Here is a 14,497-nt window from a genome sequence, read left to right as displayed (position 1 = left end):
AGGACTAAACATAGTCTGGTAAATAAAACTCTTTGGAAAAATAACAATGTGTTCAATTCATGAACACACATTGCGTATTACTTCTTTTGATTTTCGGTTTGTATTTAATAGAAGTACAAACATCTAATGTAAATTGGTTTATTTCTTTTTATTGTGTTTGGGCTTTTGAATCACTTGAACCACAGACACACCTGATATGCTGACATGCATATGTCAGTGCATACTCAGTCATTACAATAAAATCTCTAATGTAATGCATATATATTTATTTTTGTAAAATTATGTAGAAACAAGTTCTTTAAATATACCTTCTCTTCTTAGAGCACAAATAACTATAAAATATTAAAACAAGTTACCTAGAAACAAGACTGTAGGAACTTCCTATCATTTCGTGGTTATATTTTGTTGTATTTTAGAAAAATGCAGTGCAGTACAATAAAATGCAATATAAGTTTTACTCTTGATTTTGTCATGGTTCTCTCCGGTTACTCGGCTTCCTCCCATAGTCCAAAAATATGCATGTTCGTTTAGTTGGTTATTGTATATTGTCCTTAGGACAGTTAGTGTCCATGTGCTTGGTTGTTAGACCTGTGTTGCCATGTGATCTCATGTTTATTTGCATGTTCAGTAAAGTAAAATGGGCGCCCTCTTGTGACGTGCAGAGTGTAAGTACTGTAAAATGAGCTGGAGATGGTGTCTGATCCAAGGCTTGCAATTATTATTAAATTAAACTCAACATGTAACCTATGTAGAGTGGTCAAACCTCAACTGAATTATTTTCACTGAATAAAGACGTTTAAAAATACTATTTCAGATTTCTAATGCATTCTCTTTTTCAAAAGAGCATTTCTAATGTTATTCTCATCTATGTGTCAAGCTATCATAAAGTGTATTATAAATTTACATTTTATCGGCATAATTCTAGTTCCTAATGTTTCTGATAAATTACATAAGTAAAATATGTTTTTTGCTGAAATGATGTGCGTTTGGGGGAGCTGCAGAAGGAGGGACGAGTTCATGTAATAGTCGCCACTGATGAGAGAAAAATATCTCCACGTCCCTCCTGACCTGAAGCGAGAATAGCTCCTTTAAGTCTTAACTCGGGGCGCGGAAACACAATTGCAACCTTTTGTTTCGTCATAAAATCGCGACAGGCCTCCGAGTTTACACTGGAGCTCTGGAGATGAGCGAGTCCCCGCGAAGGGCCGCAGTATTTAAAGTACCCGAACAATAAATGATGGGCTTTATGAACGCCTGGAGGATCTCCCACTGATTCCTCCTGAAGAGCCCGGCTTTCCGCCGCCTTACAGCTCCCAGCGGCTCGCCGTGTCGTTGTCTAACTGCAGGCTGACGGTGAGGAGCGGAGTGTCGCATCTTGTTTTTATCGGCAGCGTCTGGTTCACAGCTGGTTAAACAGATATTAACAGGATCCGTTTATGCTCTCATACGTTTTCAGCAACAGAACCTGTGCAGTTTAAAACCTTCAAACGTTAGAACAGCGGATCAATTATAAACGATGACATCCAGACGGACAGGGTACGCAGCTAGCATGGACACCTCTCCATCAAACGCTGGGAGCCGCAAACAGAGCATCATCAACATCCCCGACAGGATGGAGCCCTGTTACGACCGCAAAGCGGATACCAAGGGGGGTTACGGAGCCTCGCAGGGCGGCGTGACGGTAACATCGCTGAAATCCCGCCTGGCCCCTACCATCCAGACCGCCATGTCCGCCGCCGTGGACACGCTCCTGGGGGAGGTGGTCCTGGTCCTGAACGAGACCCAGCAGGAGCTGCTGCACAAGGAGCTGGAGAACGAGAGGCTGAAGGTCCGGCTGGAGGTGTCGGAGCGGGAGCTCAAGACCTTACACGAGTGTCTGTGCAGCGCTCAGAAGCTCATAGACCAGCTGCAGGTCTCCTACACGGGCCCCCAGCAGATCGGTCAGCAGGTTTTTGGCCCCTCACTCTCTTCCATGGTTTCACTGACTCCAGGCTTGGACCGAGACCACCAGAACTCCAGGAATGTGAACGGAGCAGGGGTGGACCTTGGTCTGAGCGGCTCTGTCGATGAATCTCTTCATGGCTTTGAACCAAGAGATGAATACAAAATGTGTCAGCTTTCAATCCAGCCTGATGGCTCAGTGACAAACCACACTCTGGACTCGTTTTCATCCAGCTCATCTCACATGTGCTCCGACACCAGAGGAACAGGTAAATCCACAATCTGTGCTGCATTCGTTCATGTCGCAGTTTTAATGATTCTTAATTTTCCTTTAGCATTTCCCAAGTTTGGAAAACTGTGAAATCACCCAGTATGGGGAAAAAATTGTTTTCCAGACATTGTACCGTTTTTTTTTTTTTTTTTTCAGAATATAAAAAATTGACTTCCTAGAAATAAATTCCTGAATAAAGAGAAATATTGTTCTCACGGGTTACTTGTAAAAATGCATGGAGGATGAGAACAGAGGCACCAGCTGAGATTCATTTCGATGAGCAGTTCTGCAGTTATACCTAATTTGACTCTCTACTCTGCTCATCATGACTCACTGGGATCATTTGGTCTAAATTGGATTGTTTGTGACAAGGAACCAATCCCGCCATCTGTAACTTCACGTTCTAGCTTTTGCGACTTTCTGCTCCGGAAAATAAAAACTTTTCAGTGCCTTCCAATGTATACATATTATTATGACAAGACAAGTGTGAGGACTTGTTGTATTGACATAAAGTGATAATAAAACTGTTACTACTATTGTTTCTGCATAAATATAACAATGTTAAACATATGTGCATTAGATTTAGGTTTTACAGTAAAGAAATCAGTTTTTATTTTGGGTTCTAAACACCTTAATGCCTCTGTTCATACCTTTTTTTCTTTGTGTTCTTCGTCCTGAAGACGAGAGGCAGCCTCAGGGTCCCAGTGGAACATCCAGATTTGAGATCAAAGAGGAGCAGGGACCACCTTCAGGTTCTGGTCAGCCCAGCAGGAAGGACAACCAAGTTGGGGATGAAGACGGGGCGTCCCTTAATGTGGGGGACATTGCTTACGGTCAAGTTGGAGATGAAGGTGGCACTCAGCGTTCTTTCTCTAACACGCTGCGTCACCAAAGACTCGTCCGTGACTGTGGCAGTGCCATGCAGCAGCAGGGAAGTCTCGATGGACAGAAACCGTTGTCCAGGACTTTTGGAGTAGGCAGAAGTGACACAGTTTCACCAGGCAGAGCCGAGGACTCTGCTGGGCCTTCAGCCCCTGACAACGCTGGGGAGCCCTCAGTGGACCGGCCCCACCACTGCTTGGAGTGTGGCAAGACCTTCCGTCTGATCTCCAGCCTGAAGAAGCACATCCGCATCCACACGGGTGAGAAACCGTACCCGTGTGCAGTCTGCGGCCGCCGTTTCCGTGAGTCCGGGGCACTCAAAACGCACCTGCGCATACACACCGGCGAGAAGCCCTACTCGTGCTCCGAGTGCGGCAACTGCTTCCGCCACCTAGACGGTCTGCGCAAACACAGGCGCACGCACACGGGCGAGAAACCCTACGTGTGCGCCATCTGCGGGAAGCGTCTGAGTCGCCTACAGCACCTCAAACACCACCAGCTCATTCACACCGGAGAGAGGCCCTGCTGCTGCCCCTTTTGCAACCGCACCTTCAAGGAGCCCGCGGCGTTGCGGAAGCACGTCCGGACGCACCGCGACGAAGGCGGCCACATGGGGATCGCCCCCATCGAGGAAACGGACCCAGATGCCTTGGATGACATCAACAACCTCCATCCTGCAGCTCCCTCTCCCCAGATGCGGTTCGGGGAGTGGGGGGCCGAAGAGGAGGATGGCTCAGTTGCAGACTGTGTTTAAGGAAGAGGGGAGAAGTTATGACTGTATTTTGAGAAAAACGAACAAAGCATGGTTGACAACACCAACACATTTTTCTTCTAGACTGCACATCCACCATTTTAACATCATAAACTTTCACGCTTTACATACTTGCATTTTAAAAGTTCAGCTGCTTCAAAGTTACTGCTGTTTAATTAGTGAAAACAAAGCTGATGTTTCTAACCATAAATACTCTAAATCTTGGATGGAACCATCAGGTAGGTTCACGGAGAAGACAAACCATCATAAACCACCTCTGGATGTCTTAGAACTTCAGAAACCCTTACATACAGTCAGTGTTTTTACAGAACTGCATGTGTCTTACACAAACTTGAGGTTAGAAATGTTATAATGTACTTTATCTTTGGACGTTTTGCAGTGAAGACTTTTTAAGATTCAATTGAAGGTCAAAAAAGAACTAGAGGTAGAATGTGTTATGCCTTGTAATACCCTCGTGGTTATATTGTTTTTAGGGAATTTATAAAGTTTAAAATGTGCGTATTTACATTTCCGGTCAGACGTTTACTTACACTAATCATGGGAGTGAATGTCATTTACTTTTTACCTTTTATACATCCTCTTTAAGTTTTTAAAAGCGTTGTAGTTGGGGCCATTCCAGAAGCCCTGCGTTAGCCTGCTTCATCCATTTTTGATAAGTTTGGGATCTTTTTCCTGCTGAAACACCCAACTGTCCAAGTTTCACCCGCCTGATTTGAGGTAAAGCTTTAGAACTAGGAAGCAGTCCATATTAGATCATTTAGTTGCTGTAGATAAATCTGCCCCTCAGCATGATGTTGCCATCACCGTACTCAACAGATGGTGCGGTGTTTGTTTGGTTTGAAAGAATCACCTTCTTGACTCCTCCAAGCATTCATCTTGTAGTTGTGGCTAGATAGCTCAGTATTTGTTTCATTTTGCTGCAAATCTCTTTCTCCAGGAAGAATTTGGCTTCTCTATGTGAGCAGCTGCACATTTCAGTCAAACGTAAAGGTGTCCATTTTGGAGCTGGGGTGCTTTTCTTGCTTGGTTGTCATCGTCTCAGTTTAAGACAAGTTTAAACATAAATGTTATGTTCACTGATGCAGTTGCTTTGTTGTTCAAGCAGTTTCCAGGTCATAGCAGTGTTGAGCTTCTGGGGTTATTGGGTTCTTCCTAACCACTTGCTTCTGGTTGAAACTTGCACTCAGGAAAATGATTCCAAACTCTCATCCAAACTGGTTTTGGAATGAGTAAATCAGGCTGACATTAACTTTCTGAAATTCCACTGACCTCAGCCCAATTGAAACTCCATGGACTTTGCTTAAAAGTCAAGTTTGGTGCCTGGAAATAAACCAGTTTAAAGCAACATCAATAATTCTGCCAGGAATAGTGGTCAAATATTCAGTCGGAATCATGGCAGAAGCTTGTTGATGGTTATCAAATGTTTTATGGTCGAGTTGAGACTCTCTGAGACATTTAACCACATGTTATAGGTGATGCACATATATGTTTCAACCTGTATGTATAATGTTGACCCTGTGTGGATCAGATAAAATCCACTATAAATTCCAATCTGTGCACTTGTTTAAAATTTACTGCCACTGTAGGTTGCAGAAGCATTCCTGTCATTCAGCCAATAACTGAAGGTATTCATAACTATGGTGGGTGTATGTAAACCTCTGACCAGAACTGTATCTTAAGATCAGCATCCACATGAAGTGAACTTCACACCAATCCAAATGATTTTTTCTTTTTTTTATGCAGTGACTTTTCATAGTTAGTATTGTTTCACAATATTTTCAATATGTTTAAAGTCAATTCTTCCAACAAATTCCAGGTGAAAATGTGCCGCAATGAAAGGAAGTCATCTCCGTTTTATTCCTGAAACTGTAATGGTACTGTTAGCCACTCATCACAGTCGAGTACAGTGGCACTAAAGACTTTGGACTGAACGTTTAAAACAAATGGTTAGGTGAGTCCTAAATGTCAGCCCACACCAGATCTGCATTGAGGCCGCAAATAAAGAAAAAGGCTCAGCTCCAGTCTTAGTTGTTCTGTATTTATTCAAGTCTGTCTTTTTATGCACAAAACCTGGCTTCGTTTTTTTTTAAACGGTACCTAATAAGTCCCGATGACCGTTAGTGATTCTGACAATATACAATAACCATGATCAGAGACCATGTCGAAATGGACAGCCGGGTTATAAATGAGTTTATTCATGAAGACGGCAGATAAGTCAAATTTATATCAGTGTCACTGATGCATTCAAATGAAATGAATCAGTAACTCGAAATCCGGGTTTCATACTCAAGAAACACTTGCTGAAACATTCACACTGTCCTGCTTGTGTCTCTACGAAGCAAATCTTTCCCTCCGGTCCGCAGCCATCCGCCTCCGTTTCACTTTAACCTGCTGGTTCCACGCAGTCCTCACCTGTGCACAGCTGTTCTGTATCTATATGTTTCTGTACATAGATAAACTTAGTTTTATTTGCTTCAAGAAGGGTATCTTTTTTTTGTAGATAAAAGTGCCCGTGCAGGACTGATGTATAACTGTAATGTGATGATTTTAGGGCGTCAAAGTGTGATGTAAATACTTATTCCAGTTGAGTGTGTTCATGATGCCCTTCTCATCTGTTGGGACACAATGCTTTGAGCTAAAAGGTGGTGTTATTTTACATATATACCAATATAATCTCCATTTAACAACTATATATAACAGGATGGTTACTCTCAGTCATTAACACATATTTGTTGCTGTGTATATCCAAGACATGACATGCTAAAGTTGTCTCTGCCCAAGATAATCATTTTTTTAAGCTGACAGGAGGACCTCTGCATGTAGGTTAAGAAATGTCATTGATCTAAGAAGTTAATGTTACATGTGAATGCATTTGTTATGCTTTTGTGAATAAAAAAAAAAAAAAAAAATTTCAAACCTGTTTAGGTTCTTTAAATATTACTGTATTAAAGGACCTTGTTTCTACCTATCCTCACAATGTCTTTTTTTTTTGTTTTTAATGTGGAAATGCAGAGAAATATTGTTGTGAAATATTGAGCATTTTGCTTAAAGACTAAAAAACATCTGGTGGAGCATTGACAGAATAGACTGGACACTGGAGCCCTAATAACACTTGGCTTTTTTCTCTATGCTAACAGGGTTCCTACAGACTCTTTTCATTTTAATTGACTTCTGTTTGATTTTCTAGTCTTGTATTTTGTATTTTCTAAAGTCTTTTTAAATGGAGTATTTTTTCTCATCTGACCATAAATCATCCTATTAGAAGGCATTCTGTCTCTCCACGTGTGAAGCTGTCATGGAAGGTGGCATTTTTTGAGGGTTTTTCTCTAGAAAAATGCAAAACTCCACTGTGGATGGTGACACTGGTGTTCAGTTTTTTTTCAGGCTTCAGTCTGGATGGTTGCTGGGATGTTCTTGGACAACATAACCAATTTCCTTTCAGTTGAGGGGGAAAAGTTCGGTCAGACTGTTGAAACTTAGAGCCAATTGGGTGTTATTACATGAACACACATAAAAAGCTAGTTTGAATAAATAGAGCAGCCTGACATTAAGTTCATAGTGACCCTAACCCAAGAACATCTGCTAATTTAAATGAGCTCCACCGATTCTTCCCAGTAGAGTGGTCAAATATCCGGCCAGAATTATCCTGAAAGGCTGTTGACTTCGGACATTTAGCAAAATACTACTTAGGATGTGGATATTTGAGCCCCTGTGTATGACGTTGACCCAGATCTTATCTTTTGATTTAGGTTGTCTATCCTGCATTTATAGAAACCTCTAACCAGGATTGTAAGTAAATCTGATTCAATTTATGGCCTGTTCTTTATTAGGAATTGTTTACTTGAAATTACAATTTTCTCCTTGTGGCGGCGCTAAAGGACCATTAGAGTCCTGCAAGTTTACCATTCAGAACACTGAACTCAACATCACAATGAAACTAGAATGCAATCCAATGTTGTTTGTGTGTTAAAAAGAGAAACCAATAGACAGTTAAATAAAGGAGGAAAGGACATTACTTGTTTGGACATATTTAAGTATTTGATTTATTAATTATTAGTAATTATATATAGAATGCATTTTATACACATTGAGGACCACACAAAGTGTTTCACATGCACAAGATGAAAAAAATATTTTGAAACTCAATAAAAAATACATACAAAAAATATTAAACAGAGGTTAACAAAAATCTTCATTTGAACTGCTTTATTTAAAATCAACAAGGCCAAACTGCAAAGGAATAAATACTGTTAATTATAAAAAGTCAGAACCAAATAAAAAAGACACATTTTAAGTTTTAAAAGCTGTTTATTCAAGGACAAAGTTTTCCTTCCAGGAAAAAAGCAAACTGGGCCATATTATCAGTTTGTCCTTTCCTTTTTGGAAGTTGTCTGTTAAATCTCAGAGGGTGTATGTTTCTACAGCTCTTATTTGCTCCCTTTAACGAACAATGAGCTTCACAATTGAAACAATAAAACCCTAAATTATAGGTTGAAAACCCACAGAACCAAGCTGGCTATATTTTAATAATTACAATATGAAGGCAGGGCTTTTAGCATCAGGATCTGTTAATGTATTTGTGTTTGTTACTGTTAGGACCATTGTGCTGCAGCTTGACATGTTGCACCTTTAATATATCTAAAGATTTAACTGGTACACCATCCTCAGCTCCACCAAGCCGCTTTTCCTTCTAGTTTTGCAGAACAGCTGCTTGTCTTTTCTGTCTTTCTCGTTATTTTGTGCTGCATTAAGCTCTTAAGGGCTCCGTTTTCGGAGAGGGAAGTCATCATATTATACCAACAAACATTCAGAGAATGGCTCCTGTGTGATCCACAATGTGTTTACACTCTGCGTGTTGGTGTGTGTGTCTTGGCAGCCGATGACGATGGCGAGCAGTTCAGCAGAGAAATGTGAGAGCAGCCTGTGAACTCTGTTGACCCATGCAGTCATTTCCTTGGCGACTGAAAGTAAACACTCTCACTTTTTGAAAGAGGAAGTAACTCAATTGTTTTGTGTGTCCCTTTGTATGCCTGAGACCCCAACAGACCTTACATTGGTGAACTTTTAGTTTTTTATCATGGATCAGCATGGTAGTTTTTCCTAGGCGAGAGCCTCATTTGAGTGTATCACTCAGATGAGTCCTGCCCTGATGACAGTTTGGTGTCACAATTACAGGTTGCTTCAGTGAGAGTGCATCCCTGTAGGCCAGGCTGTTATTTAGTTGCATGATGTTACACTGTAATTTGTTGCAGGGTTGGAAAAATCTCAGCTTGCAGCTCTGTTAACGGGGCAGATGTGTGTACTTGTTGCAATGAGGATGTTTCATTAGCTTTATGTCATTCATTAACCATTTTATATTATTAATAATAATTAAAAATAATCTATATTGTACACATATGTAGAAACTTGCCTTTGGCTTCATGTGGTGGGTAAAAACATAAAAACACTCACAATAAATGAGACGAAGCACAACAAAGTCATGAACAAACAGCGGGCACAATTTAAATCTAACTATTATCCAAGAGTTGAGCAACGTTTTGCGTTTGATATCAAAGATGTCTGATAAATGTTCTTGGTTGCTCTTGCTGCCCTATATTGCCTTCTAAAAGGGAAGCTTGAAAAAATGCCCAAACAGGGGAAGACTTGGGTCACCCACAATTTGCTGGGCCTTTTGTTTTGTTTGCCTGTGGTACAAATCTTTATTCATTTTATGATCTTACAAAACAGAGTATAGTAAACTTAGAATAAAAACATTTGATTTAAATTTTAAACAGGTCAATAGCAATAACTCTGGAGGAGCTGCAGAGATTCACAGCCCTGTTGGGAGAAACAGTTGACAGTACAACGATTAGAATCAGAATCAGAATCAGAATCAGAATCAGAAAAGCTTTATTGCCAAGTACGTTTTTGGACATACAAGGAATTTGTTTTGGCGTAGTCGGTGCAATACAGTACAAATTAAACAGTATAAACATATCTACAATATAATATAAATATATGTGCATAGTTTTAAGTGAGTGGGAGTAAATATAGAGCAGTATAAGATGCAAGAGCAATACAACAGTGCAGGTGATCATTGTGCAAGTAAAGCAGGAGTCCAAGCTGAGCGTTAATGTAACGCATAGAGTTACAGGTTACAACTGTCCTGTCAGCAAAAAAAGGGGGGGTGTGGGGGAAAGGGAGAGTGTCAGGGTGGTTTCCGGGCTTTGTTAACCAGGCTGGTGGCAGATGGGAAAAAACTGTTCTTGTGGCGTGAGGTTTTGGTCCGGATGGACCGCAGCCTCCTGCCAGAGGGGAGAGTCTCAAAGAGTCTGTGACCGGGGTGGGAGGGATCAGCCAGAATCTTCCCGGCCCGCTTCAGGGTCCTGGAGGTGTACAGTTCCTGGAGCGACAGTAGACTGCAGCCAATCACCTTCTCAGCAGACCGAATGACACGCTGCAGCCTGCCCTTATCCTTGGCTGTAGCAGAGGCGTACCAGATGGTGATGGAGGAGGTGAGGATGGACTCAATGATGGCTGTGTAGAAGTGCACCATCATAGTCTTTGGCAGGTTGAATTTCTTCAGCTGCCGCAGGAAGAACATCCTCTGCTGGGCTTTCTTGATGAGGGAGCTGATGTTTGGCTCCCACTTGAGATCCTGGGAGATGATGGTTCCCAGGAAGCGGAAAGATTCCACAGTGTCAATTGTGGAGTCACAGAGGGTGATGGGGGCAGGTGGGGCTGGGTTCTGCCTGAAGTCCACAACCATCTCCACTGTCTTTAGAGCGTTGAGCTCAAGGTTGTTCTGGCTGCACCAGTCCAACAGATGGTCCACCTCCCATCTGTATGCGGACTCGTCACCATCAGAGATGAGTCCGATCAGGGTGGTGTCGTCCGCAAACTTCAGAAGCTTGACAGACTGGTGACTGGAGGTGCAGCTGTTGGTGTACAGGGAGAAGAGCAGAGGAGAGAGAACACAGCCTTGGGGGGAACCGGTGCTGATGGTCAGGGAGTCAGAGACGTGCTTCCCCAGCCTCACGCGCTGCTTCCTGTCAGACAGGAAGTCAGTGATCCACCTGCAGGTGGAGTCGGGCACACTCAGCTGGGAGAGCTTCTCCTGTAGCAGAACTGGGACGATGGTGTTGAAGGCAGAGCTGAAATCCACAAACAGGATCCTGGCATAGGTTCCTGTGGAGTCCAGGTGCCGGAGGATGAAGTGAAGGGCTAGGTTGACTGCATCGTCTACAGACCTGTTGGCTCTGTAGGCAAACTGCAGGGGGTCAAGGAGGGGGTCGGTGATGTCTTTTAGGTGTGAGAGCACAAGGCGCTCAAAGGACTTCATCACCACAGAGGTCAGGGCGACGGGTCTGAAGTCATTAAGCCCTGTGGTCCTTGGCTTCTTGGGAACAGGGACGATGGTGGAGGACTTGAAGCAGGCTGGCACATGACATGTCTCCAGTGAGGTGTTAAAAATGTCTGTGAAGACTGGAGACAGCTGATCAGCGCAGTGCTTCAGGCTGGCTGGTGAGACAGAATCCGGACCAGCAGCTTTCCGGGGGTTCTGTCTCCTGAAGAGTTTGTTGACGTCCCTCTCCTGGATGGAAAGAGCCGTCCTCGGCGTGGGTAGGGGGCTGGTGGGGGGGAACTTCAGGGTGGGGGTTGGAGGTGCCAAGGCCCCTCTTGAGGTTGGGGAGGTGGGGGTGGTGGATTGTGGCTGCAGCTGTTGGGGGGCGTCATGGGGGATGGTTGCAGGACTGTCCCTTTGTCTTTCAAAGCGGCAGTAGAACTCGTTCAGGTCGTTGGCGAGGCGTCGGTCGTTGATGGAGTGGGGGGCTTTGGGCTTGTAGTTGGTGATTTGCTTGAGCCCTTTCCAGACAGACGCAGAGTCGTTGGCTGAGAACTGGTTTTGGAGCTTCTCAGAGTACAGTCGTTTGGCCTCTTTCACTGCCTTGCCAAACTTGTACTTAGCCTCTCTGTATATGTCTTTGTCCCCACTCCTGAAGGCCTCTTCCTTATCCAGTCTTAACCTTCTGAGTTTAGCTGTGAACCAGGGTTTGTCGTTGTTGTAACTCACCCTGGTGCATGATGGTACACAGCTGTCCTCACAGAAGCTGATGTAGGAAGTCACAGCCTCTTTGTACTCGTCCAGACTGTTGGTAGTAGTCCTGAACACATCCCAGTCTGTACAGCCTAAACACGCCTGGAGATTCTCCACAGCCTCACTGCTCCACTTCCTTGTCGTCCTCACAACAGGTTTGCAGAGCTTAAGTTTCTGCCTGTATGCAGGAATCAGGTGGACCATGATGTGGTCGGATTGGCCCAGTGCAGCACGTGGGACGGCGTGATAAGCGTCTCTGATGGTGGTGTAACAGTGATCCAGAATGTTGTCCTCTCTGGTCGGACATTTTATAAACTGTCTGTATTTGGGGAGTTCGTGGGTGAGATTACCTTTGTCAAAGTCGCCAACAACGATTACTAAGGAGTCCGGGTTGGTCCACACTAATAATGCTCTCCACAAATCTGGCCATTTTGAAAGAGTGCCAAGAAAAAAAACTATTATAGAAAAAAGCCATCAGAAGTCCGATTTACTGTTTGCTAATTTTCAACAGCCTGAACTGTTGGTGCACACCAGGATGTATCCTTGCTTTCTTTTTGTTTGTTTTTTTTGTTTTTATTTTCTTTATTTACTCCGACACAGTAGCACTCAGAATTTTTGCCAAGTGCCAAGAAGAAGCCCAACAGATTTACTTCCACAAGTGGAGCATTACAGCTTTTGCCATAATGCTCCAGTTAATATATATAAAAATCTTTATTAGAAATTTCTTTGTAATTATTTCAAATGCAATGGCCACGGAGACGGAAATGAAAAAAAAGAATCAAAAAAGGGAGGGTGGTGTGGTAAAAAGGTAAAAGATAGAGAAGGAGATAAGAATAGAGGAAAAAAAGAAGGATAAAGAGAATACAAGAAAAAACCCTACTTCTACACCTCCAGAAATGCATATATAACAACAATGTTACTGAAAGGTACACAGTACTAATTACTGCAAGATGTATTTAGTAACAACTGAAGCTCAATACAGAGTATATCTGGGTATCTGTAAATACCTGAAACCAAACACCTGTGGGTGTATGTGTGAGTGTGCTTGTGTATATATGGTTTCTCCATAAAAATATTCAACAGCAGGCATGAGGAGCCACAGACCTGCCCCCCTGGACCCGAGACAGACACGGAGGAGATCGGAGCCACAGACTTATATAATGCTTTTATGTTGTTTATGACAAATTCTGTCCCTACCATCTTAATCACATCCAGAGACTGATAAACTACAACATTGATGCTACAGCAAGGGGGAGCCAGGACATAAGGTCAGGGTATAAAATTATCCCCACAATGTGAGAATGAGTACCAAGCCCCACTGCGAAGCAAAGATGAGCTTAGATCATGCCTAAGTTGGAAACCTCGGACCTATGGCTTTCACCAAGGCTAAGTAATAAAGTACCTTCTAAAGATCTACTAGTAGATGTGAAAGAAGCGCTATGATATATACTTTCTTAGAACCAAGACCAATTAGCTGGTATGCACCACAGCAACAGGGATCTTTGAGATACTTGTTTGCAAGTCTAAGCCATATGCTGTAGTGTCTGCCATTGTGAAGGCTGGAAGCTTAGGTGACACTGAGAGATATATGCCAACTGTCAAAGCAACAGAAATGTGGAATGAAGAAATACTCCAACCTGTCCAAACCAGGGGCTGTAGAGACCGCCAAGAAACTCCTCAGAGCTCAGGCTAACCACCTCAAGAGGTATAGTAGAGATTCAAAGCCAGGAGAATAAACAGGATATTCTCATGAGAATACAGAATAAAGAATAATTGGACACTCCCAGAGTGCTTGATCCAAGGTCGAACAATTCTGATCATGAAGGACCCCTAAAAAGGGGCAATACCATCCAACTACCAACCAACAATATGTCTCTACACTAAATCAAAGCTCTTGTCAGGATTCATAGCAGTGAATATGAGTAGGCGCATCACTCAATAGATGAGTCGTGTTCAGAAGAAAATTTGCAGTCATACCAGAGGAGCCAAGCATCGGCCATGTTACAGAGGATTAATTTAAGTCTCCAAGACTGTACATACAAATCTCTGCATTGCCTGAATTGACTACAGGAAAGCCTATGATTTGATGCCCCATACATGGAGTCCTTGAAAATATACATCAATAGGACATTGAGAGGCTTCAAGGAATACTCAATAGAAATGTAGAAGACAACTCTGGAGACCAATTGCACAACTCTGTCAAGTGTGGTAAATACCAGGTGATCCTCTGCCTTTACTTATGTTCTGCATATGTTTGAACTTCCCAAGCATAATCATCGCAATAAGTGACTATAAATACTGACTTAGAAATGGAGCCACCATCAGTCACCTCCTCTAGATGCATCACAGCAAGCTGTTTGTCAAGAGTGAGTGAGACATTGACTTACTGATCCACCTAGCCAGGATACACAGCAAGGCCATTGGGATATCATTTATTGGGTAAGTGTGGCTGAATGATATCCAAGAAATGAAAGGTTAGTCTAACAGAAAGGGTTGAATACCAGACGGCAACTTGCAGATATTCATATATAAATAGGCAACATATTTACATAGA

At 42.8% G+C, this 14,497-nt stretch overlaps 1 protein-coding gene across 1 annotated transcript; it reads left to right on the top strand.

Annotated features, from left to right (window-relative positions):
- Positions 1–1,777: 1,777 nt before the first annotated feature.
- Positions 1,778–6,830, top strand: si:ch1073-224n8.1 (histone-lysine N-methyltransferase PRDM9). The gene is made up of 2 exons (XM_047379874.1): positions 1,778–2,210; positions 2,893–6,830. Exons 1-2 carry the CDS (start codon positions 1,973–1,975, stop codon positions 3,846–3,848), a joined length of 1,194 nt encoding a protein of 397 aa, XP_047235830.1. The 5' UTR covers positions 1,778–1,972; the 3' UTR covers positions 3,849–6,830.
- Positions 6,831–14,497: the final 7,667 nt, after the last annotated feature.

This window comes from Girardinichthys multiradiatus, chromosome 11, assembly GCF_021462225.1.
Source record: "Girardinichthys multiradiatus isolate DD_20200921_A chromosome 11, DD_fGirMul_XY1, whole genome shotgun sequence".
NCBI classification, from domain to species: domain Eukaryota; kingdom Metazoa; phylum Chordata; class Actinopteri; order Cyprinodontiformes; family Goodeidae; genus Girardinichthys; species Girardinichthys multiradiatus.
The sequence above is the reverse complement of the archived record's forward strand: the minus strand, read 5'-3'. Positions and strand labels throughout refer to the sequence as shown.